The sequence below is a fragment of the Ptychodera flava genome, chromosome 13, assembly GCF_041260155.1.
Source record: "Ptychodera flava strain L36383 chromosome 13, AS_Pfla_20210202, whole genome shotgun sequence".
Lineage (NCBI taxonomy): Eukaryota > Metazoa > Hemichordata > Enteropneusta > Ptychoderidae > Ptychodera > Ptychodera flava.
In genome coordinates, this window is record NC_091940.1 from 32,737,220 (window position 1) to 32,758,697 (window position 21,478).

General features: G+C 38.6%; 1 protein-coding gene across 1 annotated transcript in view; it reads right to left on the reverse strand.

Moving 5' to 3' along the window:
* Positions 1-15,657, reverse strand: part of LOC139148203 (zinc finger protein 423-like) — a 28,971-nt gene extending 13,314 nt beyond the window's left edge. Inside the window, exons 1-3 of the mRNA XM_070719520.1 lie at positions 15,327-15,657; positions 4,700-4,870; positions 24-275 (exon numbers count right to left, since the gene is read on the reverse strand). Of these exons, the coding sequence (XP_070575621.1) occupies positions 24-275; positions 4,700-4,870; positions 15,327-15,654 (751 nt within the window). The 5' untranslated portion in view covers positions 15,655-15,657. The remainder of the gene's footprint in view (positions 1-23; positions 276-4,699; positions 4,871-15,326) is intronic.
* Positions 15,658-21,478: the final 5,821 nt, after the last annotated feature.

Below are 21,478 nucleotides of genomic sequence, written 5' to 3' on the forward strand. Positions count from 1 at the left end.
ATTTAGAAGAAATCTGTACTCACCTTCTGCACAGTCTGTATTCCTGTGGTCCATAAATTTAGTCAGACTTGTAAATGTCTCGTTACAACTGTCACATTTGTAGATTTCTCCCTCCTCCTCTTCTTCATCCTCTTCATCCTCATCTTCCTCCATGACATCATCATCATCCTCCAACTCATCACTGAGTTCTGAGTCCAGTTCTGCATCACTACCCATCTTGATGATCATGCTGTCCTCTTCATTTGCACAGTCCATCTTGTCACCATTGTGATGAGCTGACGTCAGAGAGAAGAGAAAAATGCAGTGATGTCATTACAGAGTGAAAGACATGGATAAACAAATTGTTACAGCAGAGTGAACAAAACTGTGATGTTGGTGGAGGGAAGTGAATGAAATGTGTCACTGAACAATGGGAAATAAACATAGTGAGGTCTAAGAAGGGCAAGCCACGTAAGGTGGTGATGTCACAGAAGGGTGGAAAGAAAATAGCGATGTCACAGATGGGTGATAAAAAATGGTGACATCACAGAAGGCTGGAACATGAGTTGGTGATGTCACAGAATTGTGGAAACCAAAATTTTGATGTCACAGAAAGGGAGAAAAGCAAAACAAGGATGTCACAGAAAGGTAGAACAAAAGTGGTGATGTCATAGAAGGGTGGAACCCAAAATGGTGATGTCACAATAAGATAGAAACAAAAACGACGACGGCACAGGAGGGTCTGGTCCAAAATGGTGATGTCACAGAAATTAAGGTAGAAACCAAAACGACGACGTCACAGAAGGGTGTGGTCCAAAAAGATGATGTCACAGAAAGGTAGCAACCAACACGACGATGTCACACAAGGGTGGAACCAAAAATGGCGATGTCACAGAAAGGTAGAAACCAAAACTACAACATCTCAGAAGGGTGGAAAACAAGCTAGTGATGGGCGGGTACGGAACAAGATGGCAATATGAAGAGAAAACATCACAAAGTTTATTAACTCAAAGTCTCGAAGTCAGATCAATGTCACATCAAGTAACCTATAACTTGGTTTACTAAAATGTTATTTGTATCCAGAAAATTAAATTTCAAACTTTGATACTTTCCTATTAAGGCAAATTTTCAGGCATTTGAAAAACATTGGACATTGTTCATTCAGAGAACAGGCTCTCTAAAACAGATCAACACTCAAGATTACTGATAATGCATAAATATGGCATCAAGGTTTACTAGCAATACAGAAATGTACCAGTTACTGCTATTCTCCATGCTGTCCCTTTGGGAAAATGTAATCACTGATTTCTGCAAAAATAGTGATAATGAACAACTTATTTTAAGTGTTAATGTTCAATATGGCTTAAAGCAAGTTAAACACCACTGTAAAATTTTGAGAACATTAATTTTTCAGGAAATCTGTCCACGGGGTGCATTCTACTGTGAATGAATCAAGCACATCTCTATGCGATTTGAAAACTACACTTTTTACGACCGCTCAACCTCACAGAAAGAGAATGTGTGTGTGTTTTTTAAATCCAAGGTAAAGCCCTTCTAGGATAGTGATACAATTGATGGCAGGGATAGCAAACTTGAGATGTTGTTCAGGGACTCGGGATTCACAACGGGGAAAAGCAATAATGTACCCTGAAAGCTCATGAGCATGCCACAGATTCAACAGATATAACAAACTATCCCCAGCATGCAATAAACCCTCATCCATCAACAAACACACTTTATCATCTCCCTAATGAGCTTAGCTCAGAGTAGTAGGGACAGATCCCTGGTGCAATTTACAAATGATCACCTACGTGGTAAACCTGTATAGATATACACATACAATAAACTTTTGAATTTTTTCAAACACAGCATATTTTGCTCAAATCAGTTTTTTACAAAGATTCATTCAATTTACATGAATTTGTTAACCGAAAATCAAAATATTGGTTGGGTTCATCTTTTAGCATGACAGGCAGTCAGGAGTTGTGTAAATATTTGCAAATTTCTTTATACATACATACATATATATATATATATATATATATATATATATATATATATATATATATATAGTATATGGGGGAGTTTGATTCATCTTTGATACATAATATTGCTTTGAAAAAAGTGTGTTGATTAAGTTTACCCCTACCTTAAATGTTTGTCTACTGCCTTTTATATGGTACAGTATTATAAAGTTCTATGATGCACATATGCGGTTCTGGGATCTAACTAAGTGAAATAATCTGCCTTCCCTTCACTTCACTGCTTTGGAATGGGGTCTTACTGGCTAGCAAGTCTATATGAGTCATGTTGAAACAATAGGAATTCAATATTTATTCAAATGTCTTGAATCTGGTCAAGCAAATATATGACCATCATTCCAATTGCTCAAGGTACTTTAAGCACATTTGCAATTTTTTTTATTTTGCTTTTTAAGATTAAAGAATATGGAAACTTAGTTTTGGCAACTATGGCACATAGTCATTCCATTAACAGCTTCCAGTGACAATCACTAGATTACCAACCTCAAAGGTATAAAATCTGTTAGCTAAATTTTGTAATTTTTACACTATTCGTAATCTGTAAAACAAACGTGTTTTTATTCTCCTCCTGGTATTCCCAACAACTGCTGAGATACAAAGTATAAGTCTTGGACACATTAAATGCATCATGTACAATATTGCTATTCTATTGTTGACAAATAAATCCTCGGGGACAGATATTCCGACTCTCAAACTTTTACAATATTCTTTTTACCTACCACCCATGGTGGCTTAAGTGCAATAAATGGCGTAAATAAAGTTTTCACTGGCTTAGTTTTGTGAAAATCAAGAATTTTATTTCCTCCAGTAGAGATAACACAGTGAGGGTGGCCATTTTGAATAATTAAAATTAAATATTGGTAAATGTTGGGTAATTTGTGTTTCTGGTACCGAACTTTGCTTGGTGATCCTTGAATTTTATTCTTGATTTTTAAAGAGAATGGTTGAAAGTCTGCTTGAGGAAAGTTTGAGCAAAAATTTGAGTCTTTCATTTTTGAGGTGCAAAATACCTCAACAAGATTGGATAGTATATATACCGGTACACCAACAGGCTGTGTTGATAAAAAGTTCAATACAAGGCATCTTAACATGATTTTGATAGTACAACGCAAAAGTCTTTTGCACAAACATAAAAAAAGTACCACAAAATGCATAAAAATTTACAAGCTAAAGAAACTTTATCAGAACACTGATTTCAACTTTAATACATCTTTATTGCTTTTGCTGTGTAGATCTATATACTGGGTTCTGGGGATGAATGAATGAAAGACACAGGGCATTTACTTTTGATTTACCCTTTTGAGTGTAGTATCATACACTACATCCTGAATCAGACTATTTGGAGCAACTTGCAGGCCTAAAGGGAAACGAACGAATGCTGTTACCTGAGCAACAGCATGGTGCTTTGTAACGTACCTCATACATTTTCTCACTGAAAAATTGAGAAATCTCACTGCTGTCACTTGTCACAGTTGCAGAAAACAATGGCATCTTAGTTTGTATTTTGCAGAATTTGCACATGCATCGATGGATTTCAAGCTACTTTCAAACCTATCACTATCTGACCTATCTGGGAGATGTTACCCAGTAGGTTAACAGTTCCAAAACTGTTAACTGGTAACTAGTTTTTAGCTACTACCAGCGGCAAAATGACATGTATCACGCGACTATAACTTAACAAATCAAGGCAGAGACTTTGGATGAAGTGCGTCACAATATGACTTGTCAAATGTCATTTATACGTATGGCCCTGCTGACACCAAAATGTGCGCAGCATGGACAAGATATGCAATTAGGTAGTACATCTGAGAAAAGGCACCTTAGGTTATTATTAGACTGTTCAATCCACAGGAACAGTGACAGTATTGTTCTGATAGCCATATATGACATCACGTTCCACTCAGGAAAATAAAACACATCACTTCATTCATGATAAAATATTAACAGTAAGCATGGTGATGGCGGTTTTCTCCTTTTGAATCTTCCACTATCCTTTTTTTTTGACTTACTTAAGGGACAATAGCTAAAACATTGATAACATTTTCATTATTTCTTCACATTTCCTTCTTCTCCCCAAGGTACGTTGACAAAAGAAATATAATTATCAACCTCGCAAACACTCTGCATTGTTCACAATATGCTATGTTATTGATGACAAATGAATTCTAGTTTGGACTGACATTCAATTAGTAACAGTAATGTTACATCTAACATTGCATGTTAGATGCACACACACTGTATCGACTAGTTGAACACTATGTCGATGTTACTTTAGGAGTATAACAGGCAACTAGTTTTCGAAAAGCACAAAAAGTACTGGAAAATACATCAAAAGCTACTGCCAATGTTAGAATAAGTTTAACAGTTTATGATGACATTGAATAAGTTTTAAGGGATGAATCATTAGATCTTGAGGGGGTGATGAAAAGAATTAAGACCATAAAATACCGGTATGTTTGCATTCTAAAACTTGACATTTTTTAAGTTAGCCAAGAATTTGTATTCATAGAATTTCACTCTTTTTTTCCCAGTATAAAGTCATGCAAATCATTTTTTAAAAAGGAGAGGCTACAAATGTCACAGGTTTTCTATTTGTACTACACCCACTCCAAATATCTAATGGTCAATTCATCAGAATACATTACATTTTTCAGCACCGAACAACGACAAAGACTCACCTGAACTTGAAATACTTTCTCCATTATTATCTGCAGAATCTGAATGAGTGGATTGATTTGAGTGACTTGGTGTACGGGATCTCTGAGGAACCATGGATACGTCTACAGAGGCACCCTCCTCCTCCTCAGTACCTTTCTCATTCTGGGTGAAAATCACAAATTCATCTTCCCCTGAAAGAAAGCAAAAAGTCAGATCATAAGTTATGATGAGAAAGAAACTGAAAATGCTGATCAGGATTGTCGGGGGGGGGGGGGGGGGGGGGGGGGGCACATTTCTTAATTGATAAATGTTGTAATGATTACCAAAGTTCAAATCTTGTCTACTAAATCCTTCAGAGTGAGCACTGGTGTACAATCATCAATAAACACTTCCATGGCTATGATTTTTTACAATATTTTCATCATTTTGGTTCAGATACATTTTCTTATATTTTTTTGCTTGTGGGGCCAAGCATACTCCATGGTACCTGCTATAGTGGCTACATAGGCATATCAAGCAAAGAAGGTATGAGGGACTATCCAGTCTTATGTAGGACGCATGATTGATGATTTTAAATCTAGGCATTTCAACATGTTTTGGTCCAGAACAAGAAACTGTATTTGAGAAACAGAGACGAAGTTATGGCAAATGCACCAAAAGCTACAGCTTATGGAATTTTCTGATGCAAAAAAGCTTGCCTTTCTGTTAATTTAATCATATGTTGTTGTAAAAGGGAAATCAACATATTCCATAATGGCAATGTTTTGGGAAGTTTATATAAAGGCAGAACATTTCTTGGGCACAGATGTTTGGACTCTCAAAATTCTACAATTCTTTTCTGATCTACCACTTGTTGGGGCTCATTTTAAAGCTCTTGGAGAAAGAAAACCTTATATTTTGAAAATCCAAAATTTAATCTGCCCCCAGTAGAGTTAACACAGGGACAGTGGCCATTTTGAAATGCAAATGTCACAAAATGTTTGGCAATTTGTTTTGCCAGTTCCAAACTTAGCGCAGTGACCCCTGCTTTTTCTTGTTGATTTGGTAAGAGAATGGTTGAAAGTTTCAATAAGGAACATTTGAACAAAAGTTTGAGCCTTCCACTTTTGAGGCGCATACTACCTTAACCGGAAACTGTCTTTTGTAAACAGAAGAAAACAATTGAGAGGTCACAGCTGCTTGAGCTTATGAAGCAACAACTCTGCCTCTTTCATATATACACTATCATGAAATGATCATCGCATTCTTGTTACTTCCTGATTCAGACAAAGAGGCTCTTGGTTCTGGAAGAGAGGGCTCTCCTGATAATGAGATTGTCAGGTTAGATGTTCGCATGGAGGCCTGGGAATACATCATTTCCTGGTCGAGTGATCAATGTTATCACTTACATCTCCAATTTCCTTTCTACATTCATTTACAAAATGTTCCGATGGTGGACCGAACACAGGAGAGCTATAGAGTCAAATCGTGATCGGTTTACAGACGATAAAATGAGTAAGCAATGATCTCGGTAACAAATAAATGATGTTGATAATCAAGATATGGCATATCTTATTAGATTATGTGGCATGCGCTGCAAATTCAAAACAAAGCAAAATGTTTCCCAAGTCACTTGAAGTCGTGTCTTGGTTACATATGTTTCACTGCTAACTCCAACAAACTTTTACTCAGTAAAGCACACGGTCTATGTATTACTTAGATTAAAAAACTGCTTTTTTCCATTCCTGAAACTTGTTGCCTCTAGGATTTTTAAAGTTTTCCAGTTAGTTGTGCATTTATGGATCTCACTGTAAAAATTTTTCTGGGTAACTGTGTTGGATTCTATCTTGAAATGAAAGATGACTTTAAACAAAAGCGCTGACCAGCTATAATCCTAAGAACTATAAATCATTCTGAAAATTGACATGTATTCAAGAATATTTCCATACCACAAATATACTGAATGAAAACGGGAGACCAGTGACATTTTGTGGAATATTCCATTGAATTTGCAATCGTGAAAAGTTATTAACCCTTTGAGTGTTGTAATTTTTCCCACCAAAATTTTAGTGGAACATTTTACCAATTTTTATGAACTTTTCTGTAAGCTATTTTCATAATTTTGGACCAAATGGATATCACATTTCAGTTTTTTATCAAAATTGTGGCAAAAATCAGAAAAAAAATTGACTGGGGAACATTTTATAAAGGCGAAAAAAATTGACTTAGGCGCTCAAAGGGTTAACTTGATATATGGATATTCTGTGCCAATTGGCTTCAAATGAATACTTATTGCAAGTTCTGTTATTGTAAGACATAATTCAACCCACTGAAGAATGTTACATATTTCTCTCAACTGGAAATATAATCAATTTGTATGAGAGTGACTGAGTATTAGGTACTCTAGAAGCATCAACAATTTAGTGGTACACACATACATTTGCCAAATCACATGAGGACTGAACCAATCAGAAATATTATGAGGTTATTACGAAAATACCGCAAAGGATGCACGAGGACATTGGCGCAGTTCGCATCGGGCGATGCGCGGCGCCAATGTTCGAGTGCATCCTTTGCGGTATTTTCGTAATAACCTTATTATTATACATCTTACATTTGTGACTTGGGCATCAAACTGTCAGAGTAATGGCAGTTTTCGTGCAATGTCAACAATTTTTCTTCCCATTTATAGCGCAAGTGTGCGCTATCTCGGACGCGCTTCTGCAAGTTCTGGATAGTGTGTGTGTACGCACTACACACGTACATACAGAGCGCGCGCGAGACATGTTCTAGCACTCGGCCAATGAGTCCCTTGAAACTGTTCAACAGTGAACGCGCAGTTACAGCTGCAGGGAATGGGGTGCCTTGAAACCATACGTGTTACGGAACGGGCGTTCCGTACGGCTTTTTTAGCGCACGCTAAATTCTATTTTTCTCGATGGCAGATGTATAAATATCTATTATATACTAAGCTTTTCATGTTAATTAAATTTTAGTAAGTATGTATGTATTTATATACATATATATATATATATATATATATATATATATATATATATATATATATATATATATATATATATATATATATATATATATATATATATATATATATATATTTACACACACACCTGCCACTGACGTACATGCATGCTTGAATTTTATCCTCAAACCGGATGTAACCTTGATTGTAGAGGGAATTAACAGTAGTACGGCAAGTATTTCAAAAGAAAGAGTTGTAGGATCAAAGGTTGGCACTAATAAGATGGAATATTGAGAAGTTTATAAAAATTCACATCATGTGTATTAAAAGTTTATCTCAAAGGCCCTTGTTGGTTGTGTGCTGTATAGCACTGCAGATCTGCATGGAATTTTGAATAATTTCACCAAATCCCAGCACAGCAGACCAACTCCCAGCACTGCGCATGCAGACAGAAATTATTACCTCTGATAAGAAGCTGGACTCCCCGACATAAATTTCACTGAATCTCCGAGGCCAAATTTAAACCCACAACACACGTAATCAGCACAGCTGCATGTGATATACAATATTTGCAAAAGTATATATCATTTTGAAGATGCCCGAAAGAGTTCATGCCAGGCAGCGTAATCAGTTCCCATGCAAATAGAGGCATTTTGAAGACTGGTCATTACAATCCATAACAGACTAGACGGATCACACTTCCACATGAAGTATGGCTTCAGATATCAGTTCCCTGTTTGCAGTGTGTCAGTGTCACAATCGATGATGTGGACACACTCAAAACGAACTGCCGAGAAATGAACATGAACAACAGTTGACCGAGATTTGCATTTACTGAATTATTTGTAGAAATTAGGTAAAGTTTTAGCTGGTAAAACAATTTTATGTACCGGTGGTTAATTTTTAATATTGAACGACAATGTATGCTCTAAACAATGTTCACTTGATGGCTAAATTATACAAAATAATAGCACTTATGAAATATTTAAATAAGGCTGCAAAATCAGATTAATTTTCAAGTAAACACACTTATTCTGGACAAAACTCAAATTTCAAAACTCAGTGCGTGCTGACATAATATGTGATTGAGAAAGACAGAGAATAGACATGCAGAGACAATGGGAGAGATTGACGGTCAAACTGAGACTGGGGTAAAATGAGTTGATTTCAAGTCACACACGACTTTCTGGTTGCTTGAAACTTACGGTAATACTGAAGATATTACTTTGCACGGCCTGGGTCTGGCGTAATAAAATTACTTCAGGTATATAGAAGCCATTTCAAACTAGATCAAGCACATAGGATTACACCTCGGCAAACACAGCTTGTGGGAAATCCTTCCCCTGAAGGCAATAAAATTTTATGGAAGTTCCTCTCTGAGATCTTACAGTAGGTTCTCCTTTGCAGCTTCAGTGTGCTGTGCCGCTCAGATTAGCATTCCGCAGACGTTGTGAACGTTATACCAACATCATTAGAATCCGTGGGAATCTTTACCAATTGCCTTCTGAAACAGTGATAAAACTGTCTTTGACCACACTTTGCGCAGTTTGGTGCTCACCTTGCAGTTAGACCTTTCAGTGCAATATCCATGGTGATGTCATGTTTGTAACGGACCTTTCTGAGAGCCAAGTTCTGATTGGTCGGCTGATATGCATATCCAAAATCATGCAAAAATTCTGATTGGTTGGCTGGTGTATCAAAATCAGCATTATTATCACACACAAATGATCAGGAATCCTCATCACAGAACCTAAAAATGGCAATATCAATATAACAAAACAAATGATGTGAACGAATTATTGTTTTTAATATTTACATGCATATCTTAATTTAAGTTTGGATTTATTTGATAGATCGAGTTCAAAGAGACTGAAATATAAAACTGAGGCACTAGTGGTGACTACTGCACTGTTTTCACAAACAGATAAAATGAAGATGTACTCATATTCCTGAGCCTTCATCACTGCATTAGGAACAATCCTTGTATTAAACCTCCCAGTGTGCCATCCATGCTGAATATAAACCTACCCCTGACTCATGATCACCACAAGTTTTCCTTGATCAAGTTGGTGCAAGAAACTTTCACTTCAGTAAAATCTACTTCAATTCACCACATTCATTAAGGACACACATTGACAACATACTTTCAGTGATGCGAAGGGACCTGCCTTGTGTGAAGCAGAGATTTAAAGATTGTCAATGTTTGACCTGAACGTCAGTAACGCCATTTTTGGTCACCATGATTTACAGGTATTTGGTCACCTGTGTTTGCAGTAATCAATTGCTGATTTTCACCTTGGGGGCTGTGCGAAAAAGTGCACTGCTAAAACTGCTGCATGTGTAAACACATCTGACACGCCTCTCATACCATATATGGACATATGCAAATGTGCAGAGGATAAAAGTATGAGCTCTTTCCATCTCTACATCAAGCAAGCCTTTATAACCATCTCTTCAGTCAACTGTCGCCCTGTTTCCATATCATTTGAAATATTGCAGATTAAAGTGTACACAGAAAGAGGAATCGATGGGACAAAATAGGTGTAACTTTTGATAATATTTTTATCATTTTTGTCTACAGACAAAAAGATTTTTGTCTTCTTCTCCCTAGAATATGTAGAAGTTTAAGGTGTGATCCTTTCGAACACAAAACAATATCATTGCTGACAAACTAATTTTTGATACCTTAAATACAATTTTGCTACATAAGTGAAACATAACAGTCTCAGGGAAATTACAGTGCTCTATGCTAAAAGCAGAGCATTATAAATAATAACACAAATTACTTCAAATATATATATATCATATATGTGTGTGTGTACATAGTTTATTTTTCCCTTTTCCTCTAAAATGTTTAAGTAATTTTTAGACAAAGTCCTCTCATTTGTCGGATGTTCACATTCTTGGTTTGGAATCTTGAACTCTGCGCCTGTGATTGGGCCATGCTATGTGGCATCACATGGTTAAGGATCTCTCCAATGCTCCTGTACCCCCAAACTACCACGGTGTAGAGGTACAGGAATGCCTGAGTGATCGTAGACCAGGGGTCCATGACTGTAACAGAAGCGACTCATGGGGTAATAGGTAATACTGTGAATTGCTCCTATGCTTTGTAATTAGTACACAGTCCGGGTTATGTCCATATAGAGGATAGTAGGGAAGAGCCAATGGCGTACCGTATATGTAATGAAATTAAGGCAAGAACCAATCACGTACTGTATATGTAATAAGGGTCAAAGGTTACGTTGGTTCACTTTGTTCAGATCGCGATATGACCTGACAGATCCACCGATCGAGTGAGACTGTTGGCTACCCGAAGCATCTTAGCTCCAGTCGATTGGCGACGTTCTACAGTGTTAAAAATTGTAAGATTTCTTCAGGAATAGTTTTCTGAGTTTCTTTACCCTTGACCATATTCGACAAAGAGTTATTGGACGTTTTTCGTTCTCTTTTCCAGCTTTTGGTTAACTTCTCGGCGATTGATCCGGCGCGCGTTTTTCTGAGCGAAGGGTCAATCGTACCGGGAAACGCATGGTGATCGAAAAAATCGTGCTCCATCGTGCTCCGATGACCGACTAAAACAGTTGACCCATCTTTGTAAAGCTTGAAAAATTCTGCATACTGCAGATGGCAAGGTTAAATTGAAATTTGACCAAAAATAGGCGATATTTGGCGACAAATAACTTACTGTAGATTTACAAGGGTCAAATGCTGATTTCTAGGAGTCGTACCCGGCCAGGAAATTCATCCAAATAAGTAATTTTCAATGTACTAAGCACTTGTGTCGGTCACCATCTCGGCCGCACTGAACATTGTGCGTAACGTCTACAACTAAAACTACCCAGTGCTAAAAATAAAGGGCGAAATCAAGCCGAAAAGTTCCAAACTCGTTGCAATGTACGAGCCAAGGTTTGCATGGTTAAGTATTCATGACGTTGGCGGCGGCAGGTTCGCTGATTGGTCAATCGTAATATCCTCTCTATGGACATAACCCGGACTGGTACAAAATGCCGTCGTCTGACAATTCTTGCCTAAGATTACTCCTTCACTTCAAGGTTTACAGCGCAATTTATGGGAGAGACTATGATTTTTAATGAGAATTCCGTGGGCGCAAACTGTCCTCAGAGGATGGTTATTGGGATGAGGTCTGTGGAAAAAAGCAATGAGATTAGGTGCAAGACACTTGAAAACCAAGGCTGGGAGAAATCGATAAGCAGGGTCGACACTACAGGTTATCATGCGTAAAATAATGTACCAGGGTAAAATCTTTTGTAGAAGATCGTTGGTGACCCTATTCTTTACCCAGGAGGCTCAGTGCACACACAAAACATTTGACGTGTTATGAATTAATACTGGAATGTCACTCAGGCTCGGCTATAAACTAATATGGCTTTCATTTTAAGGGTAGGCTTACTTTTAATGGCTCCATTGACCATAACTTTGGCAACTTTTGTCAGCGATTTAGTTTCACGTATTAATTCCCCCCCCCCCTCTCACTAGAGAACCATGAAACACCCCTATATTCAAAGGTTGTATATGCATGGAAATTGCAAGGGTTATTCTAGAGGGTGAATCAAATTCTGATATGGAATATCAACAAAACACAATGCCAGCTGGTATTGTACATCCAAACACTGTGTTGACAAGCGGAAGACTGATTTGAAAGAGGAACAGAAAGAGAAACCGTCCTTGAAATATGAAATATTGACCATGATGATTATTGCATAAAAACTATGATAAGTAACAGTTACACTAGGGCTGTAAATATGGTTTCTATATTCTCATTTCCGACAACACCAGCGCTTATTGTGGGTGTCTCCTTGTTATGATTCTATAGATAATAAGCCACATTATTGACCGTAAAAAGAAGTTAAACCACATCAAATTTGAACTCGTCATTAAAATACATACCAGCAGAAAAAATTTGGCAACCAGTAATGTTAATGAGGTTTGAACTGGACAGATTTGGTCCTTATTATTCAAATGATTACAAACACTACTGCTGTTAAATAAAACTAGTATCATTCCGCGTTTGAACTATTCTATGGAGCAAAATAACAATAAAAATATGTATTATACAACAGATTATCTAGCTGAGTATAAGCAAATGCTTCTCTCCTGTATAAACATTTTTTAAGTAAAAATGTGTCAAGAATGAGATAACAACTAATTTACTATCATAATGATAATTATAATATGATAATAATAATGACAGCTTAATGGGGAATATTGTACAAATAGAGGGACATTAATCATGTTTCGAAAATATACCAAAATAATTTTTACCTCATTAGTATATCACTTCATCAAATCATCACAGTCTCTAGTTATGGTTAAAGAACATCAATTAATCATGAATTTCCAAGCAGACCATATCCACTGTACATGATTATTTATAAAGATCTACAATTTGTAACTTGAATATTTCTAGACGTCAAATTACAACCTCTAGGGGAATACTTAGTAAAATCCATTTCCTTTTTTTTTTCCCTGTATTTCAAATTTTCCAATTATATCCACTTTTGCTATTATCTAGATTATCCACAGTCACCGACAGGATTTCCTGCTAAGGCGCAGTTTTGACCTTTTACAGTGGGCTGGACCAGCTGGAGGTATTTATGTTGTGTTCGACGACTGCCCCCTCACGGCCTTTGCTCTCTCTCCGCATTATATAGGATGAAATTTTAGTTTGTAGATGGTATATGCTGGTCATGTAAGCTGTTTCCACAAGTGATTACACCGGCCGACCTCCTGTGTCTCGTATTCCATTTTCATCGCTATAGGCAATCTTCCAAGCCAACCATGGGATTAATCTAAAACCAGCTGCACTCCCACTGGGAGGAAATGAACATCCCCCACCAGGACACCATTCTATCTAAGGCCTGCCCTCCCACTGGGAGGATATAAATGACTCCAACCAAAGGTATGGGTTAGCCTGTTCTCATCAGTGGGGGTGCTACTATTGTATCTCACAACCAGCTTGGGCATGCTGGGCAGGCAACTGAGGCAAGGACCGGAGCATCAACTTGGAAGGCAGTGGCCTGGAAACTTCAAAATCTGAGACGTCTGCACTGCAAAACTCACCTGTTACTCCTCCCTCCGACCACCTATCCCCCCTACAACAAACTTGTAGAGTTCCAACTATTGGCAATTCTACTGGGAAATCTGTAAAAAGCAATGAGATTGGGCTGGATGTGAAAGGGGACCCCTGGTGGGTTGCCCCCAAGGGTGCAGCTAATGTTTCTTCCCATCATAAAATGCTAGGCATCTTGATTTCACAGTCGGAGACAAGGACATCAAGGGAGTGCAGAAAACTACACTCCATGGGAGACAAGAATTTCACCTAATTAGGTGTTGCCAGTTGGGACCGTTGTATTTTCTACAAACTAAGTCTCAGCGGGGAAGTCTTGCTAGCCTAGCTGCATTTTAATGTTATTCGCACAGACTCGCTTCTATGGCAGACATAAACTGTGGGCCCGACCAGGGAGTTTACACTGCTTGGTTTCACCTTGTACTGAAAAAAAATAAAATTGAAATAACAAAACAAAACTGAAATAGCAACCAATGCCTTATGGGTAAAACCACTGTCTACCTCCACGGCAGAACTTTCACTCACTAAATGAATTCAAAATCCTGCAGGCATTAGAACAATATTCTGAATGCCACGCCATGGATAATTGTGACATATTTTCAGAACATTTCTTCAAAATGCTCTTGAAATTATTGCCTTTGCGAAAACTCCACTTTTGTATAGTAGTAAAAAGTTTCAAGATTCGCTGTTTAAATTTCAGCGTATGCGATGTGGGATGATATCATGCAATTCTCAGAAGGGCATGGTGGTTTGAAACCATGGAAACAAAGTTATTCTTTTAAAATCATTTCACGTTATCTTCATTTTCATTTACTTAATATATGTTTGATGGAAAAGAAAACTTTCAAACCAAAAATTATGTCAACGCGCCCGGTGTAATTTCTTGTCGAGTTGGTACTGACCGTACAGTCGGACCGGGCCATTTTCCCCCTGGACGAAGTGCGACGGTATATTTTCAAAAGTAGGAAAGTCAGATGAATGTAAGACTGTTAAATTTGCCTTTTAACGACCTTTTCAAGAAGGGAAATGGGTTTTTTTTACGAGGGACTTGCGCCGGCCTGGGAGATCGAAACACTTTGTGTCACACTATACCCCCGGACTGTACTGCGGGTGACAAAAGGGTCCGGGACTTGACGCTGCACGTATATACGCTGAATGAAAAGAAACGACAGACAGACGACAATTTCACTTGTTCTGTTCCGCGCACGAGATAACACTGTCACCGTATGAAAAGTGCCAACATTCAGCAAAACAGCCTGAGTTATCTCCGTGTAACGGGAGCCCCTCCGTGTATACGTGTACATACCAACGCAATGTGGAATCACTTGCCAACAGGAAGGCCGACCTCCTTTCACTGTTTCACTTCTTTCTGCCTTCAAACCCTCGAAAATACGAAACAGACTGATCGCTAGAGTAGCCCGCGCTACTTCCGTTTCTCACTCCAACCACATCCGACCGTCTGCTACAAAATCGGGCGAACGGCACCCTCCCTCCTCGATGGCCCCGGACATCGAAGCGACAGCTGAGTAGGAACTAAAGCACCGATTCTTCACTTGATTTTTATAAAATTGTACACAGAGTTCGGTTTACTCACGTTTCAAGGCTCTAGGCTTGGCTTGTTTTCGTCTAGACATCGCACGCCTCACCTCCACACGATCAAGTCGACTCCTCTGCCGAGATTCTCTTCGGCAACGGTACGGTATTCGGTGGTGGGTGTCCCCTACGCACTCGCTGGCAGAAACTCGTGAAACGGATTCGGGAACGAAACTGTGACGAACTGAAAAAATCTGCTCCTCTGTACACGCAGCAGTGGTAAGGGACGTCGCGCTCGGCTGAGACTGAGACAAACCGACTGCACTGCCGAGCAAAATTTGTAGCGCTCTCCGTAGGGGTTCCGCGCAGTGGGAAAGCAGATCCAGCATTCAACTGATTGCACTGAAACTGCGCATGTGCAGAAAGGAAATTCCCTGGTGACGTGAAAAAATAATACGGCATCGAAGCCTACAGGGCGAATTCCGGACAGCGCGGTTCCGTCAGTCTCCCGTAATCATAGAAAATATTTTTTTTCGAACATGTTGACATTATATCTTCCTGAAAACCTGAATAAGAGATTGGGAGAATGACCGAAATGGGAGACCAACCGCGGGGCAACCCACTTTCTGTAATTCTACGGGGTTCTGCGGCTCGGTGGGGCCGCAACTTATACTTCTCATTGAAGTAAGCTTATTCCTGTCGGTGATATTTATAATGTACTCATCAATCGCGCGCCCTCCATCACCAAGATAACTTTTCTTTAATATCAACTTTGTTTTGGTTCTTGGGCCTCTTATTATAAATACATTTTGCTTGTAGGTCCGATTATCATATAGGGCCTCAGTTTGTGACGCCGAAAGCTCGGATAACGTGAGGTCAGCTGCACGTTCACTGTTTGACTGTTTACTCCAGGGGTGGCCAACCAACCAGAACCATCAGCCGATTTTGAGAAAATTGTAACTACGGGCGTTTTGACATGTAAATATGTTATTCTAACTTCCCTTCCCAACCAGGGGGGAGACAGTGTGTAGCGATAGCTAGGATTTCGGTCTAATGATTGTCGGAGGATAGTTATAGAAGTTTTATAAAACCAAATAATTCCTCGCTATCCTCTCTGCACTAAAAAGGTTCCGATGACATCTATCTCTACCAAGTGTTTTTCTCCCTGCTAGTCGGAAAACTCTCGAAAACAACTGCAGACTCCCTGCAGCCCGTTGCATTACAGCCCCAAAAGTTCAATAAATTTCTCCGCAAGTTAATATAGAAAAATTTCCACCCGCGTTTCCAATTCGCTGATACGCGAAAATTAAAAAAAAACCCCAACAAACAAAAAAACAAAAACAAAAACACCTGCTAGCCATGTGGTACCCCACCCGCTGATACTGAAAAACAATGCCCGACCGCCGGCCAAGAAACAGCGTTTTGTAAGAAAAGTTTTGTTCGCTGGCCCTTTTACTCGTCCACATCATTCGCGGAATTTGAAGAGGATGGAAGGAGTAACGATATCGTCAGGTTTGTTGCCTCACCTTAGAAGATATAGAACAATAATCTGTAAACCAACCGCTCAAGGTTTTCTCTGAAAAAGCAATAAATAATTTCCCATGATGCCATTTGCCATATTCGTGGAAAACAAACATACAAGCCACAAGTTACTCTGCGTTGTTATCATTCTGCAGTCGTATGACTGACAAGCATGAATGTTGAAGATTGAGGAATTCAATTGAGAGAACGCAGAGAAAGCCCCTCGGGTATGTCCCAATAACAAATTAATTCATTTGACATGCATGCTTTAATAGGCGTATTCAAATTTAGGAGTTTCGAAATTGCATGATCTGTGAAGTCCACTGGGGGATTGCGCTATCCCACGCTGGCTATCACCGAGTATTTCGTTAACCTGCAATTGAGATGGGTCTTACATTCTTGTACTCTCCGCATCTCCAGAAAATAAAGATATCAGCTAGCCGAATTCGAAGTTTCGCTGTTGGTTCGTGCGATTTTTGCAAAAAATAAACGTGTATAGGCCCAGTTAGTTTGTTCTATTGCCATGGTTGCGGTTTTACTTTCACTTTGAAGAAGTTTTACAAGGTTTAAGATGGCTTTAGCATTGTAGTCTCAGACTGGGATTTTTTGGGATTTTTATTATTCTATTGTATAGTTGATTTGTCGTCATTTTTAATCGTTTATTGTAAGTTTTTCGTTTCTTGGTTGTTTCTGTGTCTTTCTTTGCCTGTCAATTTTCTCTGTGCGATTTTAAAGGGAAACAGCCGTCGGAACTGCGCCTGTGCGAGTTTCTTGTTTACAAACAATGTCTTTCGTGCACTATATATAGATGCACCTCATCATCATAGCTGCAAAATTTAAATTATACAATGTAGATTATGACAGACATTTTTTAACTTTCATCAATCACCATTGTACCTTGGATAGAGTGTTTACATTGGTCGCATGGGTCCCATACGACATTTGAGCGCAGTTCCGACGACTGTATTCCTTTAACACCTTTTTAATTGTTTGTTTGTTGGCCCCTTGAAAGCTTAAAACAGCGCTTTGGCCGACATCCAAATAAACGTAAACTTAAAATTAAGATTGAGAAACTGTTGATTTTAAATGTTTCATTGTATATTAACCCCCTGTTTAATTTCGTTCCTCCAAAACGTATTGTAAAACTAGCATAATAACTGCGTTGAGCAAGGTCATATGTAGGAGGGGACGCATGATTTACTTCTTACAGGTAACATTCAGAGTCCCCCCTTCCCCCCCCCTCCTCCCCCTCGCTGGTTTTGAATCTACAGAATGAAATCCGTTCTTTGACCGCATGACGGAGATCCTATAGACACGTGATTCCCCCTCGTCTGCACATGACATCGGTGGTCAAAAATACAATTTTTCTTCAAATACTTGAACGCGTTATCAGCGAAAGCCTTGTCAAGAATTTGTAGGAAATATCTTTTTCTTGCACGCTTCAATGGAACTGCCACGTTATTTGGGATCTGCCAAATTTCCAAATCGAGACAAAAAAGTATACTGCAACCGATCATGTTAGCAAAGTTGAAGTTCAAAACCCCATATCCGACCAAAGTTGTCATGATTTTGATATTTTTAATGAACTCTCAGTTTGCAAACGTACGACGAGTAGTATGGTTGCGCAGAAAACATTATTCCACGTATTTACATGTAAAGAAAAGGAAAAACAAACAAAAACTATTGTAAAGATCTATTTTAAAGTGACTTTTGTATTCAATTTGTATCAAATACATCCTGTACTTAAAAAAAACATTTATTGCTTTTTTCAATACAGGCGAATCTTTTATTGTAGTAATTGCAAACAGTGTTCCCATGGGGATATAATTTGAATAGAAGCCTATCTGCTTTCGGAATAAAGCCCTCTCTACTTTACAAAACAACAGATAGACGACTTTTCTACGTTATGAATGTTCAAGGATTTCGTGAATAGAGCTTTTATGAAAGGTAATGCCGTAGGTTTTTGTCCGAACACCATATAATGTCAAAGTTTTGGAATGAATTAGATCTAAAGTCAAATAGAATTTAGCATTTTGTTTATTCTAACGAGGGGCATAAAAACGATAAAGAAAGTTAGTTTGAAAATCTCGAACGGAAAAGTGCCAGGGCCCTGTGGCAATGCCACTCACTTATTCATCGTACAAACAATGGAAACAGTTAGGGACAAATGCATAAAATGTTAGGGTATCCCGACAAGCGCGACTATATGTACGCCGTTTTCCCGCCGCAAGTAGCTTTTTTTATTACCTTTTTAAGGATCGACCCTCAAGAAGTGTTTTCTCGAGGGTCACAAGTTATGCACGTTACAATTGGCATTCACATAATAGGGCTTATTAATTTCTAACGACGTCTCAGTCCGATCATTATACAAAGTTTTGACCACAGTCGCCTGTTTTCTAAAATTCTGCTCGGCGCCCAGGCGCACCATAGACGTGTGTAGATGCACAAGAACTGTTCATGTCTACGGTGCGCCTTGGCGCAGAGCAGAATTTTAGAAGACAGGCGACTGTGGTTTTGACATAAATAAAGATTTGTTCGAAATGTTTTACAAGTCTTTTGGAGATGATATTTACAGAAATAGTATGAAAAAACCTCATACATCACACTGGAGTCTGATCACAAGTGTGCATTTAGCAACTAACTTTGCTCGAATGTCTGACGTCTGTAACCAAGGTTGCGCGTGCGCAATGCTGTACAGGCTATAAATCTAAACTCGCGATTAGAACTTTTCAACATTTCACTGAGGACGAATCTACGTAATTTATGTCTAGAACATGACAGAAGCTGTATGTATGATCCTATATCGTCATAGTAATAGCGAAAAAGACATCAGTCCAACCGCGCCGCCAAATTTGTGTTAATCTTAAAAACAGAATTTCAACAGTCCCAACTTTGTGACATGCTGGGCCAAATAGAAAATAAACTTGTTTCCGGTATCCTGACCTACCCTAGAAAAACCCGCTGACCCTAGACATTTTTTTTGGAATTTTCAGAAACTTTTTGGTAAGTTCCCTACTAAACTTCATCGTATTTTTTCTTGGATCTCACCCCACAAAAAGGAAAAGAAAAAATCCTAGTGTTCGCCTCAATTTTGAAGGCATGTTACCGGAAACACATAATTTTTTTTTGTTTAGCCTAATTCGCCAAACACGTTTGTGCTTGCAGAATAAGAATATTTTCGTTTAGTTTTAGCTCTCCGATATTACTTTCGTCATATTTGTATCATATCGTGGAGCCATGTGCTATTGATCGGTATCCTGGAACATATTGCTCAGAGAGGGCAAACAAACGTAAGGGGTCACGTGGCACATTTGATTTCTGGGAGATGGGCTGGAGGATTTTTGAAAAAAAATGTTGCTGATCATTTCTAGGAAAAATTGTCTGCCCATAGGGCAGTGCAAAATTTCTCCAAGGAAAGCAATACAAAATTATTTGTTGCCATGTATCCACAGACAGCAGATTTTGCCCCCAGTGGTCTCTGGAGCTGCCGCCGCCGACGTCGGTTAATTACCCCCAAGCTTTCATAGATTGTTTAATAATTAATCTTCTGCATAGGATTATATGGTATGAATAGCTAGTGGAAATAAACAAGCAAAGACCCGAGTATGCATGGATGTTTACTTGTATTCTGGTTATTTGCAAGTTGTTTAACAATGCATTACTGTTAAGCGTCAGATAACAAATTGTCAATGTTTGTTAAATATCACTTTAATCACTATATGAACTTTTAAGTTTAACATTTTCTTTTGACCAGATTTTTATTGCTAAAGAAAGTACTGGTAATGCCAATGACATGTTGCTAAAAACTTTAATGAAGAAAACAAAACTTTTCAGCTGCAACTCAAGTCTCAGTAAATAATTTGTTTTGTGAAGCTCATTTCAAATGTAATTCACTCCAGTTTTTGTCACGTATGTTGACATTGACTTGGTTTTTAAACAATGGTGGGAATTGTGAAAGATATGACCTGTAAACAATTTCAACACCCTGACAGGTTAAAAATAAACAGCATGTATTACTCTGCACCATAGAAACACCTCCTAATAAAGCTAGCATTGTGGGTTGTAAACAGTGGTGTAAGCCAGCGCTGTTAAACCAATGGAAAACAATAACATGCATAAATCCTGGCCAATAACCTATAAAGTAAAACTTTACATGAAAGCAAATTATTGCTTGACCCAAAAACATTTTACAAAATTTTGCGAATAAATAAGCTTATTTGGAGAATAAAGACACACTTTATAAATTTTGTCGAACCAAAAACAACTTTACAGACTTTTTTAGACCTAAGGCAATCGAACTGTCTTTCTTTTATATCAGTTGGAGCGAATCAGCGGAAGAGGAAAGGACGGAGGGTCAATCAAAGTTGATTACCAGACAGGCGGGAAATTTTATTCGTTTGCCTAGCGGACAACTTGAATAAGCCAAGCAGGCACTTTTGTCGTGGTTTACAGTCGTAGTTAATAGCGGTTTGTTACTTGAGGGGCAGTGTAGAATCATAAAACCGGGAGAGGATGGCTAGGGAACCGTTGTAGTTGGGAAAGGATGGAAGGGAGGGGAACACTTTGATTCGTGGGCTGGGGTGCAGTTGCGAACAGCTTTCACCCGCGTCGTTCAGTAGCAATGCGGCCTTTCTTCTACCTGGGACCCCCCCCCATCCCCTGTACCACGCAGACCTAGCAAAGCCATAGTAT